Raw genomic sequence first — 13,673 nt, 5'->3', positions numbered from 1 at the left:
CTCCTTCTCATCAAGCAGTTTCCTGCAGTGAATTTCAGATGAACCCACTTCAATTTACCAACTCCAGCGTCTAGCTGCTAGCTAGCAAGGGTAGGGAAGCATTTAAGAGTCACAGATTTCCCTCGGGGAATTTTTGGGCACCAACACAGAGTGAATATTGGATTGAGTCTGTCAGGTAGCCAGAAGTACAGTCTTGAATGTAAATGTGTAAGTGCTCTGCTCAGTCTCTAAACCATTCACTGAATGGGTAATTTCCGAGCTTTTTTTTTTTCGAGGGCAGTAATGCTAATCACACCCAAAGCAACTCTCTGAAAGCTGATAGAACTGGGAGAAAATGCTGAGGCGGGCAATTTTGTTGTTGGGTTTAGCATTATCATTTATCCAGTTCGATCTCCAAAAAGTACTTTAAAGTGAAATGTTGATTTGCATAGGTATTGTGACATATTCATCTGACTTATAATCTTCATAAGTGAGCGTTAGAGCTTTGGGGTTATAGGTTCCTATATTTATCCAATACAGGGTTTTATGTTCACTGTTTCAAACTGAAAAGGCCGTACAATCAGCTACTTTCTACTATTTAAGGTGCTCGGATACTGTTTTAATCTTCACCAATGAATAGCACTTAACCCGGGTGTCTTTCTGGACACATGCACCTTCACACAAGTGACATTTGATCAGAGCTTTCAGGCATGGGAACAGCCACAAATCGGCTTCTTGGTAACGGGGGCTGCGACTCGCTGCCTCCGCTGGCCTCTGCGCCGTCTCCTCCTGCCAAGAGCTGGCTGAAACTGGGAGGCCGCTCGAAGGGGGAGGCTCGGTTCCCCCCCAAAAAACTCCATTGTTACATTACATTTGATCTTTTTGAACCAAAGCTCCATAGTTACTCTCCCAGATACACTGGCAATAAGAGCAGACTCAGCTATTCTCCTTGAGATCATGTGAAAGTTAAAAAGATAAATCCATGGTTTTGTGCATCTTTCTGTCAGGTAGTGTGTAAAAATGGGATTTTTCTCAGGTCAGATAAACCTTGTAACTCACACTTGATCATGTCTGCAGGCCCTGAAGTGTTCGTGTAAAATGATGCAAGGTTTTCTCAAGGCCTTCCAAACGCTTGACAGAAAACATTCATTTATTGCCTCAGTCTTTTAGGCTGTGTTTCATTGCTTCATAGAAATTCTTAAAAGGTTCAAGGTGTTTTTATTGTCATATCACCAGTAAAAGCCAGGTTTCACATTGAATGAAATTCTCATTTTGCCATCTACCCTGAAGCCAACCTACATAAATAGTATATACACAAAGAATACAAATTAAATTAAATAACAGAGCAGTGCAAAAATATTAGTGAGAAAGTGAGATGGGCAATGTAAACATGTCAGAAGCTGTTCAAAAGTCTGATGGCAACGGGGAAGAAAGAGTTTTTCAGCATTTGTTTTGAGATTTGCTTTGCATGCAAATATTTGAGTCACCAAAACTGAACACTGTAAGTTCACCCGTCTCAGCTTAAGATGTGTGGTGGTGTGTGGTACAGTGACACAGGTATGCAAGATAGTGGAGGTCAAGGTCGTGCGACCACAAACAGCCGTCAATATCTATCTGACAGTGTCACAAACGCCAAACTGACCGATTAACTACACGGTGAACCTCAACATTGCATCCATGTTTATGGAACTTATGTTGCACAGTTTGAAGTTATAAAACTCCTCAATAGAAGCTTTGAGGCCCTAAAATAAAAGCTGGGATTCGCAAAAAAGGATGATTGTCAGCAGTTAATTTCTGGACTGGGTCTGTCTCGCTGTCCTCTGTGCCCGGGTGTAAACACTTGTGATGATTGGATCGGCGCTCTGCGGGGTCACACCGTCTGCTCGAGGACTTCTGGTTCTGCTCGAGGCTGCAGAATGTCCCTTACTGCTCCGCTTGGGCTCGTTGTCGCGTGGCAGGATGATTTAAGTTCACCGCACATAACTCCCCGATGTAGGGATCTAAAATCCTAAAGTGTCCATATCTTTTTCTTATTACTGTATATTAAAAGTAATCCCAGGGGAATATCACTCCTCCAAGTGTCCTTTTACTTCAATAAATACACTCCTCTTTTAATTTCAGTAGTTATTGACCTACGTAAACTCATTGCCAACTTCCTTCAGCATTTATACCACTTGGCAACAAAACTTGTGGGAGAATTAAATAGTTTTTGGCAGGGCTCAAAAGGGGCCCACGATGGATCACGCATTTAATTTCTCTTGTAAAACACATCGCCTCAATGATTACATCTCTGTTTCTTCTCCCTGCACAGACTCCCAGTTCCGTTTCAACACAGGAGGGAGCTTTTTTTTTTTAAACACTCTCCTCAGATGTTGTTGCCATCAGTTTTGTCCGGGTTTAAAACTGCACAAATCGGTTTTCTGAGCTATAATAATACTCGTTTCTGACTGAACAATGAAGTAAATGAGTTTCAAATGGAAAAGCACCACAAAAGGTATGTTGAACTATACATGTGCAGTTTAGTTTTTAAATATTTAGGTGTAAATGCATCGTTTTGCCATTTTCCTTTCAGAAATGTTTAGCGCTTTGACGGCACCGTTTTGAGAAAGATATTCGTTTACGCGCAAACTATAAAAACGATGGAGTCAGCATGTACGTTACCGTTGTTGTTATTGTCCATGTACTCGCACATGTGCAGTCACAGCCTTTCCACCGTCTCCACGGAGTCGGAGTCCGAGTGCTTTAGATAGTTGAGTTTTCCCACCGTTTCCGTGGAGATGAAGTTGAAGCATTTTCAAAAAGTACCACCTTGAGAGGCATTCTCAAAAGGTTGAGTTTTCAGTGACGCACCGTTGTCATGGAAACAGACACCCAAAACGCGCTTTCACTTGAAAATATTGTCGTTTAAATAGCCTCCGTGTCAAACTTTCTTTATCTGTCCTCATGTCTCACTGGGGTACATTTTCTGTAACATTTGCATATTGGCATGAATAACACATCCTTTTATGACCCTTTATTTTCTCTGATGGGCAGTTCCAGAGGCACATCAAGAAGTCGGAGGGCCAGAAGATCCCCAAAGTGGAACTACAAATCTCCATTTATGGCGTGAAGATATTAGATCCCAAGACGAAAGTGAGCCCAACATTTAGACTTTTATTTATTTGGCAAACATAATCATAAGACCTGACGGTATACTGGAAGTAAACACTGTATATATATATTAAGGGATTGATTTGTACTCAACAGCCTTAAAGAGAATAAATAATGAATGCAGTGTGTTTGTTGTTTGATTTCCAGGATGTGCAGCATAACTGCCAGTTACACAGGATATCCTTCTGTGCCGATGACAAGACCGACAAAAGGATATTTACTTTCATCTGCAAAGACTCCGAGTCCAACAAACACCTCTGCTACGTGTTCGACAGTGAGAAATGTGTAAGTGTGTTTGATCGCGCTGATCCTGCCGGTTGTTGACATTTTGACGTCTTGTGGTTTCGCTTCAATGATAAACAAAAGCTGCATTGATCTTCAGATGAAAAAAAAAAAAAAAAAAAAAACTCTTTAAGAAAGTCTTTGTTTCTTTGGTGCTTCAGGCAGAGGAGATCACTCTAACCATTGGCCAGGCCTTCGACTTGGCCTACAAGAAGTTCCTGGAGTCTGGGGGCAAAGATGTGGAAACCAGGAAACAGATCGGAAGCCTACAGAAGAGAGTACGTCACAGCGTCACTTCACTCCGCCTTTCATTTAGGCTTCTATAACTGCAAATTGTTTTTATTGGTTGTTTCAAATGATCGACCGAGGACAATTAAGTTGTGGAGCATAAATCCAATGTCAGTAATGAACATAAATACCAGAAATCTTCCTCTGTTTTTATGGTCAATTTGCAGAGCCACTTTGGGAGTGAATCATTGTGCACTCCAGGGCTCCATTTTTGCTTAATTAAGACATTCATACGAATTTATGACCACCCATCTTTAAATTTATTTAAAGTCGTTTTGAACAAGATTGTCAAGACTTTAAAGGGGTCATATTATGCAGCTTCTCAACACTTTCACATGGGTCTTGTTGGCTCAAAAAAATGGATTTAAAGTTTATTGCTCCAAATCCAGCTTTTCTTTGGTTTTCCTCCATTTGAATATTGGATCAGAGGAGCTGCATTCACAATCTGCTGTGTCTGTGTGGGCTGAACTGGCTCCGCCCACACATGCCCATCTTGGGAAGAGGACATCTTGTGGTGCCGGAGCAGAGCTGCCTAATTATGAGGGTCAAAGGGAGGGCGTACCTTGATTAGGATTGGCGAAACCCCCGATGACACGAGATAGGGTTTGATTTCTGATTGGCTGGTTGGAGCAACACACTTTTAAAAAACAAACCAGGGAGATAGATGACAGATCTGTCCATCGTCTAACCCACCTTCACACATAGTCAACTCAAACTGTCCTTACTTGATGAAGCAGGATAGAAGGTGGATGTGCAGATAACACTGGCATTTGGATCTTGATTAAATAGCCAAAAATTAAGGCTATTGATGCCGTGTTTCTGACTTGTTTTGAGGTTTGTAAGGCTCCATTTACACGTACTGAAAGGGAATTAAAAAAAAAAAGGTCATGATGATCTAAAACAGTCCACTCTGAAATGCAGCAGTGCAATAAGATTTACGTGACAAACCTCAAATCTTTAAGTTGTTTCAGCATTGATGAATTGAGGGTAAGAAAAATAGGCAAACATTAATCTCTAGTAGTTCATTTTCGACGGTCACATTCAACATCCTGCTGCTATTAATGCTCACCAGACCATCAACGGGGCATGAATGTGTGGCTGCTCCCCCCAGTCTGAGTAACCTTTGTTCAAAACTCGCCCAGCTGGGTCAGAAAATGACTTTTTCTCTGTAAATTACAAGTTTGTCAACTTTTTGTTTTATTTCCCCCCCTTGATGTATTTCTCATGTTTGAACTAATGGACTCCAGGCTGAGACCCGCACCCTGAGTTAGAAAGTTAGAAATAATTTTATGGATTTAGTTGCCATCAGTGGAATCGTTCTTAAGTTTTATGGGACTTTTATAGAGGAGATGTGTGAACATATTGCGTATTTTCAGAGTTATCCAGTTCCAATACCTGTCGGCTGTTGTCGAGGAGCTGCTTTTTGAGCAATAGAACTGTGCGACACGAAGCCATTTTATTGGGAAAACCACAGCAATGGCACATTTTGTAGAAATTTGTCACCGTAATATACAATCTCTCATTTGCTCCAAGCTCACATTTTATTTTATTTTGTCTTGTACTGTGTTTTTTTAATTTTTCAGATTCAAGAGCTGGAAACAGAAAACTCTGAGTTAAAGAAGCAGCTTCAAGAGCTGGAGGAACAGCTGACGATCTCTCATGTATCCCCGGTATGTACAAACTGCATCTATACACATTTTTTTTTTTTAAATCCTAGTGCATTACATCATATTGAAGTAAAGTATAAACACAGTAGTTGTGTAGAGCTTCATCTTGTCACTACATGGACTCACTACACCATCTTGTGGTGTGTGTTGGTATTGCTGGAGCTAAAAAAAAAAAAAACCCTGAATCACTCACTCATTTAAACAGTGATTCATTTGATTGCATTCTCAATTTTTTATTTCATCTCTGAATCGTTTAACAGCTTTTATAACCCCACCCAATTCTAATCTTACAATTATGCAACAGTACTGCTATATCAACTCATGCATATCACAAAAGAATACAAATGTTGTTCGATGCAATGTGCATTTACTCTCTGCATGGAAACATATTTGACAATTCGAGGGAGTCTAAAAAAAACCAAACAAACAAATAAAAACTGAGCCCAGTCACAACTGGTATAAAATATGGTTTGAGACAAATGTATTTATTTGCCAAAATAAATAGAACCAATCTGAAAAGCTTTAACATCATCTACAAAAGGTGTTTTACTGTAAATCATTGCGTCATTGCAATACTCAGTGATATTTTTGTTTTTTGCAAATTCACCTGATTTTCTGCAGACCAAGTAACAACCAATTACATATAAATATTGGCCATTCTTAATGTAATAAAGCCAAAAATCTAGTAAAATAGTAAAATATTTTTCACAAATGTGACTCAATGAATGAATATGTTGAACTCTCCCATTCAATAAGGCTATTTTTGATCCGCAAACTGCACAAAACCTGCAAACATTAATCATATAACAACTTATTACATTACTGGCAAAGCGTTATCATGATAATGGATACAATTTTAATCTGAAACTAATGTTCAGGTTATTCGACCTGGACAATTTGACACACTGCGCTTTTCAACGTCAATCACTAGACATTAAAATGTACATGTATGAAATATACATGATTAATGTATCTATTCTGTGTAATATTTTAAGCTCTGGTATATTTCCTGTCAATATCAACATTATCATGCCAGAATGTAAAGCATTATCACAGTTATTATGATGTTTTTCTATTATTGTTACTGTTGTTATAGCTTGTCGTATTTTTTGCAATATATTATTAGTGTCCTCTTGTTACAGCAACCATGCAAATGTCCCTATTGTGGGACAAATACAATGGTATTATATTTCATCTGATCTATCTATCATGGTCTTTATTGCATTTAAAAATGTAGAGAGTTTTGGGGGGCAGGTATTACATCATTAGCCATTGTTAGTTGTTCCAGCCCTGTCTGCTACTACATGGACTATAAGTACTACAAGCAGAAAACAGCTTTAAAGTCAATGAGCTCATTAATGATTATAGGTTTTAGATCCTCGGAGCCAGACCAAAGGCTTCCCTTCTAACAGTGCGGAGTCGAGCTGTAACAGCTGTGCACACGCAACTCAACAGTCTTGTGATGTGTTTCAACTACAAACGTATATTTATGGTCTAATAATGCCACAGAAATGCCTGTAATGAATACATTTCTTCCACGGAGTTGAAGCAGGCGAGCTTCTAAAGAGTGTTTTAGTGACAGCTCTGCGTGCAGATATTCCTCCTATGCGAGGGTCTCGGTAAAACAATTACACACCTGATCGGTCTGATGAGGGATGCGAAACATTCCGTCATCTGAATGGGCCAAATGTCAGCGCTTTGTCACAGCCTCCTATAAACGCAGTTAACCTGCGCCGCCGCCCCGTCTCAGTACCGCTCTCTCTCTCTCTCTCTCTCTTTCTCTTTCTCTTTCTGCCGTCTTTCCCTCAGCCGCTGCACATAAACGCCGATAATGAAGCGTACATGCTGCAGAGGCCCTCCTCTCTCTTCTGGTGTCACGGCATCACGTCTCTCTCCTGTCTGGAAATCTCCTCGGTCACGCTCACCCCCATGAGCTCGCCGGAGTCCAACCTGTCCAGCGGCCTACTAACTCCTCCGCCTGCCAAACCCGCTCTCCTTCCTGCTAAACCTGCCGAGGGCTGCAGCATCCCGCGGCCTCGCGTAACTACCTTCTGCTTCCTTTTTTTCTTTTTCTATGTTATCTCCTCTTGCTCTCTGTATTCTGCTCCTCCTCCTCCTCCGGCGCCGCCACAGAGCTGTGTCGTCCGCGTACGCGTCGATTTCATCCGTTTCCAACTCTCCGCACGCAGGTTGGAAGCATCTCCACGAAGCCGCAGTCGACGGACGTCTTCGACATGGTTCCCTTCTCCCCGGTGACGCCGCTGGTACCGGCACGGGCCAGCAATGGCTGCCCACCGCCTCCTCCAACCACATTGCCCCCGGATATAAGTGAGTGGAGAGCTGTTTCCATTGTGAGATGGAATACATTCGCGATGTGGTGCAGTAGTTGTAGTCTTGATTACTTTACTTTTTTCTAAAGCAGCCCAGTAACACCTTTTTTTATTTTTAAGAAACTGGCCTGCAAGATGACCTACTAACCAGTGAATGCAGTGAATACTAGCCAATTAGAAGGAGCAGGCCGGGTCATGGTTTCATCATCTTTGGGGAAAAAATACTGCTCAGAGGGGATAGATCAAGGGGAATTTGGAAGTGTGTGTGTGCGTGTGTGTGTGTATGCAATGCTGACTGAAAAATAAGTGAATCTACGCTATATACCAGCGTATACCCTGGATTCTACCACTGGCATATAGAAAGTATAACAAAGTGTTTAGAATGTATTCCTAACTATGACCAAAACTATACCTCAAAATATTTTTTTTTATATTGTATTAATGGAATCAGATCAGCTGGACTTGAAAGACATTTCACTTTTTATCCAAGCAGCAAGAGAATTGAGAATGCGCATAAACATAACTGAAGTCATGATGACATTCCACAGATAAACTCTGAGTAACACTATTGCTAATGTAAGTCAACACACGGAAATAATAATGCTCGTAATATCAATAGTATTGATTTACTATTTTTAGAGCATCCATCAGGTTAATGGTAAAAGGATTTCACTTATGCAGTATAGCACTTTTCCCCATTGAACAGCCCACAAAGTGCTTTACACCGTTAATCAAATTAAATCCATGGGAGTCGTAGACCCACAATAGTAACTTTTCACTAGTGAGATTCGAACCCGTGAACGACTTTATCTGAGTTCTTGGCCATCGTTTGATTACTAGAATTCATATTCTCAAATTTTGACTTGTCATGAACATTAAACTTGTTTTCCCCCCAAAAGTTATAAAACTCTAAATGATGAAAATGAAATGAATGAAAGTGTCGAGCTTTGTGATGTGTTTATTAATCAAGCAATGAAACAACTCACTTTGGAAGCTCACTGTCTGACATGAAATGTTAATTCTTCCGGTTCTAGGTTATGAACTAATAGATGACAAAACTGGAAAAATCAAGAGGGCACTGAGAAATTTCAAAGAATTAAAAAAAAAATATTAAAAAGTTGAATGCTTTTAATATGAAAAGTTGCACAGAGAATATCAATTCTGGGAGCAGTTTATAGCAGGGATGTCAAGCACATATTAATTCAGGGGCCAGATACAGCACAGTTTCATCTTGAGTGAAGCGAACTGGGTAAATAGTGCCGTAATAACCTTTAAATGTAAACTTTACAGTTTTTCTCTCTTGTGACACAGAATATAAACCAAACAACTCCTACAGAAAATGGCTACAATTTCAACATGAAGCCAATTTTTAACAAAACCTTCTGAAATACAGTGAAATGTCCACAAACCTTCTCCTATAGCTGTTGCGTTGTGCATGTTTTTTTTTACAGAGACAGTTTTTCTGGCTCTGTGTGACGTTGATCCACTGCCTGTTGTTTGCAGGGAAAGATCTGTTCGGCGCCGAGCCGTTCGACCCGTTCACCTGCGGCTCGGCCGACTTCCCCCCGGACATCCAGTCCAAACTGGACGAGATGCAGGTGAGTTGCGGGGAAGTGTGGAGAGACCGGAACCCATTATGTCTGCTTCTGGAGGTTAAAGCTTCCCCCCCTGTTTCAGACGACTCCGTTGTGGGTCTTTAACTAGAACTTTACTCAACAGTCAGAATAAAATCCTCTCTGTTCCCTGCTTGAAAAATGTCCTCGTTGACCAGTCTCAGTGAGATCTGGCTCAATTCCTCCACCACATGAATTAGGTTTGTCATGGAGCAATAAAACAAACATACATTGGGGATTAGATGATAATCAGAGATGTAAAATAGAAGCATTTGGCTTCCATGTATCACAGAGAAAGCAGATACTTATGGAGCTGTGGAGCAATTCCCCCGGAGTGTCATGATACAAAGAATGGCGCGATAAGTGATCAGATAAAACTTACTGAGACTTTATTATACATCCATCACTCCTTGAATTTCAGAGCCATTTGACTAATGTTTCAAGTGGAAAATACATCATTTCTGCGTTTTCGTGTCAGAAAAGGTTTTGCGCTTCCATGGCAATACTCGTTTTCGTAGTAGAAAACTCCTATTATTGTGAATTAAATTCCTCATTGTAGCTCAGCCACAGCTGGAGTAGATCTTTTAAACTCTCTTGAGTGTTGAGCCCCACTCAGCAAAGCTGCACTCACTCAATCCATTCCGCCTCGAGTGTTTGAGGTCATCAGACTTGACATCTGCACAAAAGCAACTAAAACTTGAAAAATGGATGAAACTTGCAGCTGACTTTTGAAGGCTTTTACATTTATTTTTGCACATTTTTCTTTCGGTCTCTTTTGTTACGCAGCCTCCGTGTAGCCTTTTAGTTTATCTTCATAACTTCAACCATATTGTATCACCTGTTGGACAGTTTGAGGGCAGGAAACTACCAGACAAGGCAAAGACATTCACATGACACACACACACACACACACACACACACACACACACACACACACACACACACACACACACACACACACACACACACACACACACACACACACACACACACACACACACACACTGCTCCATTTGGAATCCTGTTTGTGCTGTCGCAGGGTGTCACCAGCAGGAGGTGCTGTTGCTCTTTTAAACTGCTTTTTTCTCCATTGCGCTCTAATTACCGGCTGAATGTGTGTGTGTGTGTTCTCCTGTGCTTTTCCACTGGTAGCGTCAGAGATGGTTGGTACTCTTTGCTCTCTCTCTTCCTGTGTCGTGAATGTCGTTGTCACCTCATCCTGCACGAATCCTCCAAATGCTGCTGCTGCACACTCCTCACATGCTTCTTCTGCTCGTCTCTAAATGTTTTTTGCATTTTTTTTTTTATTGTATATTTTGGACATAATGCAGTGCTAAATGTTTATGTATCTGAAGTTATTGAGCCACAATTACTGACTGGGATCAGTAATAAATTGCAGATGTTATAATAGGCAGAATTTTGTCAAATGGCATCAGAAATACTTTCGTGAACCAGGTGTTTTTTTTACTGCACCTGAAGCATCACCTATATATTGGCGGCATGAAGCTCGTTCACCTGTAAAAATCCATAATTTTGCTGAGTCATTGTTTAAGCTGCAGGGCTCGAAGCGTCAACAAAATGTGACAAAAAAACCCACATACATGTGCAGAGAAAAATACTATATACATTTTAACGGCAAGTACACGGGCATTCGTATACACAGACGACAAAGTTGGATTGTTATCACGGGTGACTGCCAACTGTAAAAATATCCATGGCCGCGGTGAGCATGAGCAGTAGCAGTATTTCCGCCGTCTATACAAAGTCGGAGCCCAAGCATTTTTTCCCCCCGTTTCCACAGAGACAGAGTCAAAACGTTTTCAAAAACTTCCACCTTGTGAGCCATTAAAAAAAAAAAAAACTTTCAACAGCTCCAAGCATTATGTTTAGGGTTAGCGTTCAACAAACGCCCAACATGCAACAAATTGTTTTGAAAACTTTGTTGTGTAAACGGGGCTTTCATTTATCTATTCATTTTTGACTGCACATGCGACTTCTTGTATTTTAAAGTGTGTTTGAATTGAAAAAAACATCACTTTTAAAACTCCAATTACTCCCTTTTTGACATGATTTGTGCTCAAATGTGAACAATGAATGCTGGGGGGAAAAAACTCATTTGCAAAGCACCGTTTCAATACTGGCATGCATCTGCGAATTACCGCCTGTGCATCTGTTCTTTCTCATCGTCTCATCTCTTCTGGACGATTCCCTCCCGTCACGTTGCATGCTCTGTTGTTTGTGAATGCAGCTCGCCGCCCAGCGTGAGGGAACAGCCCTGCTGTTCCTGCATTTCATTCCCTCCTAACCCGCCGAGCTTCACACACGTCTAAAAACCTCGCTCGGTCCTCCTCTCAGCCAGAGCGTTGCGACGCATCGGCGGCGATGGCGGCGGCGGCGGCGGCGCTCTCTGAACCTCATGTGGCTTGTCTTCCAGGAGGGGTTCAAAATGGGACTAACCGTAGAGGGCACCGTCTTCTCTCTGGACCCGCTGGACAGCCGCTGCTGATGAGAACCCGTTTGTATGAAGAAGTGCCAAAATTCCACTCCACGCTCGAGTCAAGATGTCACACTTTTCATCCGGAGGTTTATATCGCATTTGCATTTAAATTGGGTTTGTTTTGTGTTTTTTTTTTTTTTTCCAATATTTCAAGTATAAAAAAAAAAAAACTCATTCTCAATCCATTATAGAAAAGAGTTATTTTTGTAAGAAAACAAAGAAGAAAAAAAGAAAGGATTAGTTTTGAGTACGTTTGCTTGCACAGGCAGTGAGAGTTGTAAATAATGGAAGCTGTCCAATGGTACACACTGTGCGTGTGTGTGCGTGTGTGCGTGTGTGTGTGCGCTCTGTATCGGTGACACATTCCTGTTTGTACGCCCGACATCAACAATGGCTAGAAAAGCTAATGGGATCTATATCGTTACCGCCACCGTTCAGCCCGTAGCATCCTCTCTGTTACTCACTTTAATTCATTAATCCAGCCGGAGACTTTTTTACTGACCTTTTACACTTTTTGATTTCAAAAATGTTTTGATTCACCATTTCAGTATTTACCTGTTGTTTGTTTGGTTTTTTTTAAACTTGTCATATTTGCAGTCAGTGATTTTCTTTTTTTTTTGGGGGGGGGGGGGGGGGGGGTGTAGGGGTCTGTGTTTAGAATCGTTTAATTTTCTTTCCCATTTCTTGTCTTCTTCTGTTCATTCAGTACTTTTCCTTTTATTTTACTTTTGTTTGCAATGATGTTGCTGTTGCAAAATATTAAAGAAAATACTTCAAACCTCTGTGACTTCTGTCATTAATCAATTCAGAGAAAACGTTACATTTTTAACATATTTCTTAAGAGTAGTGGACCCCACACAACAACACTTCACTGTATTTTGTATTTAGTCATTTTCAATAGGAATTGTGAACTTGGAAGTTTAAATTTTAACTTTAGATATTAACATAGCACTTTTTTACTGCTCCAGCCCTCTGAATATAAAATTGGATTGTAGATGGCCTCTGAACTAAAATGTTTACAAGTGCCTTCAAATATATTTACATATAAAATCAAGCAAATCGCGATAAACTGGTGACAGACGCCACATTATGTTACCGTTTGCCATTGCTTCAAGACACCGACCACATCAAAGTAGCTCTTTTAAGGTATGTATGATGACCTCAAGTGCATAAATAAGGAAATTAAAACTGTACACCTGTCAGGTGGAAAAAGAACAAGTCTGGAGTTTTACTGTGAGAAAGGAGCAGACTTTTACATATAGCGCCACCCAGTGTATCGGAATATGTTCTGCAGCTCTGCATGGATCCATCATGTGGGATCAATCTGCCTCGACTTGATGTGCAGGGGTTTTAAATTGTACTCCTCATGTACAGCACCTTGTTTCAACTATGGTCATGTAAAAGCATGTTGTAAATAAAGATGGTATGGTACAAGTTAGAAACTAACACCTACAAACATTTCAGGTTGCAACAAAAAAAAAGTTATACAACCTTTAAATGCATGTAAATTGTTCACTATATACAAATTAAATTTCTCATGTTTTGCAACGAAGAAGAGTTTCTTATAAGAGTACACAACGAAATACCACATAGATACCAGGATTAGATCATTTGGACAGTGTTGCACTTTGGTTGTATGCATTGTTTTATTCTGTTGTTGAGGTTAAGAAGAGGGCAAAGTATTTGTTTTAGTATGTCATGTCTGTTTTAGTTAGTCCAGTCTTGTGTTGAACCGTAACCTCGCTGTAACGCCGGTGCAGGAGGACTTGACATCGTCTGGATTTAAAAGACTTGGCGATATTATCAACACATGCACATGCACACGACCCACAGTAAAGTTGCATAAAGTCCTTTTCTGGTAAAGAAA

At 40.6% G+C, this 13,673-nt stretch overlaps 1 protein-coding gene across 3 annotated transcripts in view; it reads left to right on the top strand.

Annotated features, from left to right (window-relative positions):
* The window catches only part of gulp1a (GULP PTB domain containing engulfment adaptor 1a), a 92,719-nt gene extending 80,316 nt beyond the window's left edge, over positions 1-12,403 (top strand). For 2 of the 3 annotated variants that reach the window (XM_080497551.1, XM_080497552.1), the window contains 7 exons: positions 3,013-3,111; positions 3,277-3,414; positions 3,573-3,689; positions 5,283-5,369; positions 7,556-7,694; positions 9,200-9,294; positions 11,744-12,403. In XM_080497551.1, coding sequence (XP_080353677.1) covers positions 3,013-3,111; positions 3,277-3,414; positions 3,573-3,689; positions 5,283-5,369; positions 7,556-7,694; positions 9,200-9,294; positions 11,744-11,815 — 747 coding nt within the window. In that variant the 3' untranslated portion in view covers positions 11,816-12,403. Of the gene's footprint in view, positions 1-3,012; positions 3,112-3,276; positions 3,415-3,572; positions 3,690-5,282; positions 5,370-7,175; positions 7,407-7,555; positions 7,695-9,199; positions 9,295-11,743 lie in introns of all 3 variants that reach the window. The other variant, XM_080497553.1, reaches the window with a different exon arrangement.
* The last annotated feature ends 1,270 nt before the right edge of the window (positions 12,404-13,673 follow it).

Source organism: Blennius ocellaris (assembly GCF_963422515.1).
Source record: "Blennius ocellaris genome assembly, chromosome: 6".
In the NCBI taxonomy this organism is placed as follows: domain Eukaryota; kingdom Metazoa; phylum Chordata; class Actinopteri; order Blenniiformes; family Blenniidae; genus Blennius; species Blennius ocellaris.
Note: the sequence above shows the minus strand (reverse complement) of the source record. Positions and strands in the feature narration are given on the sequence as shown.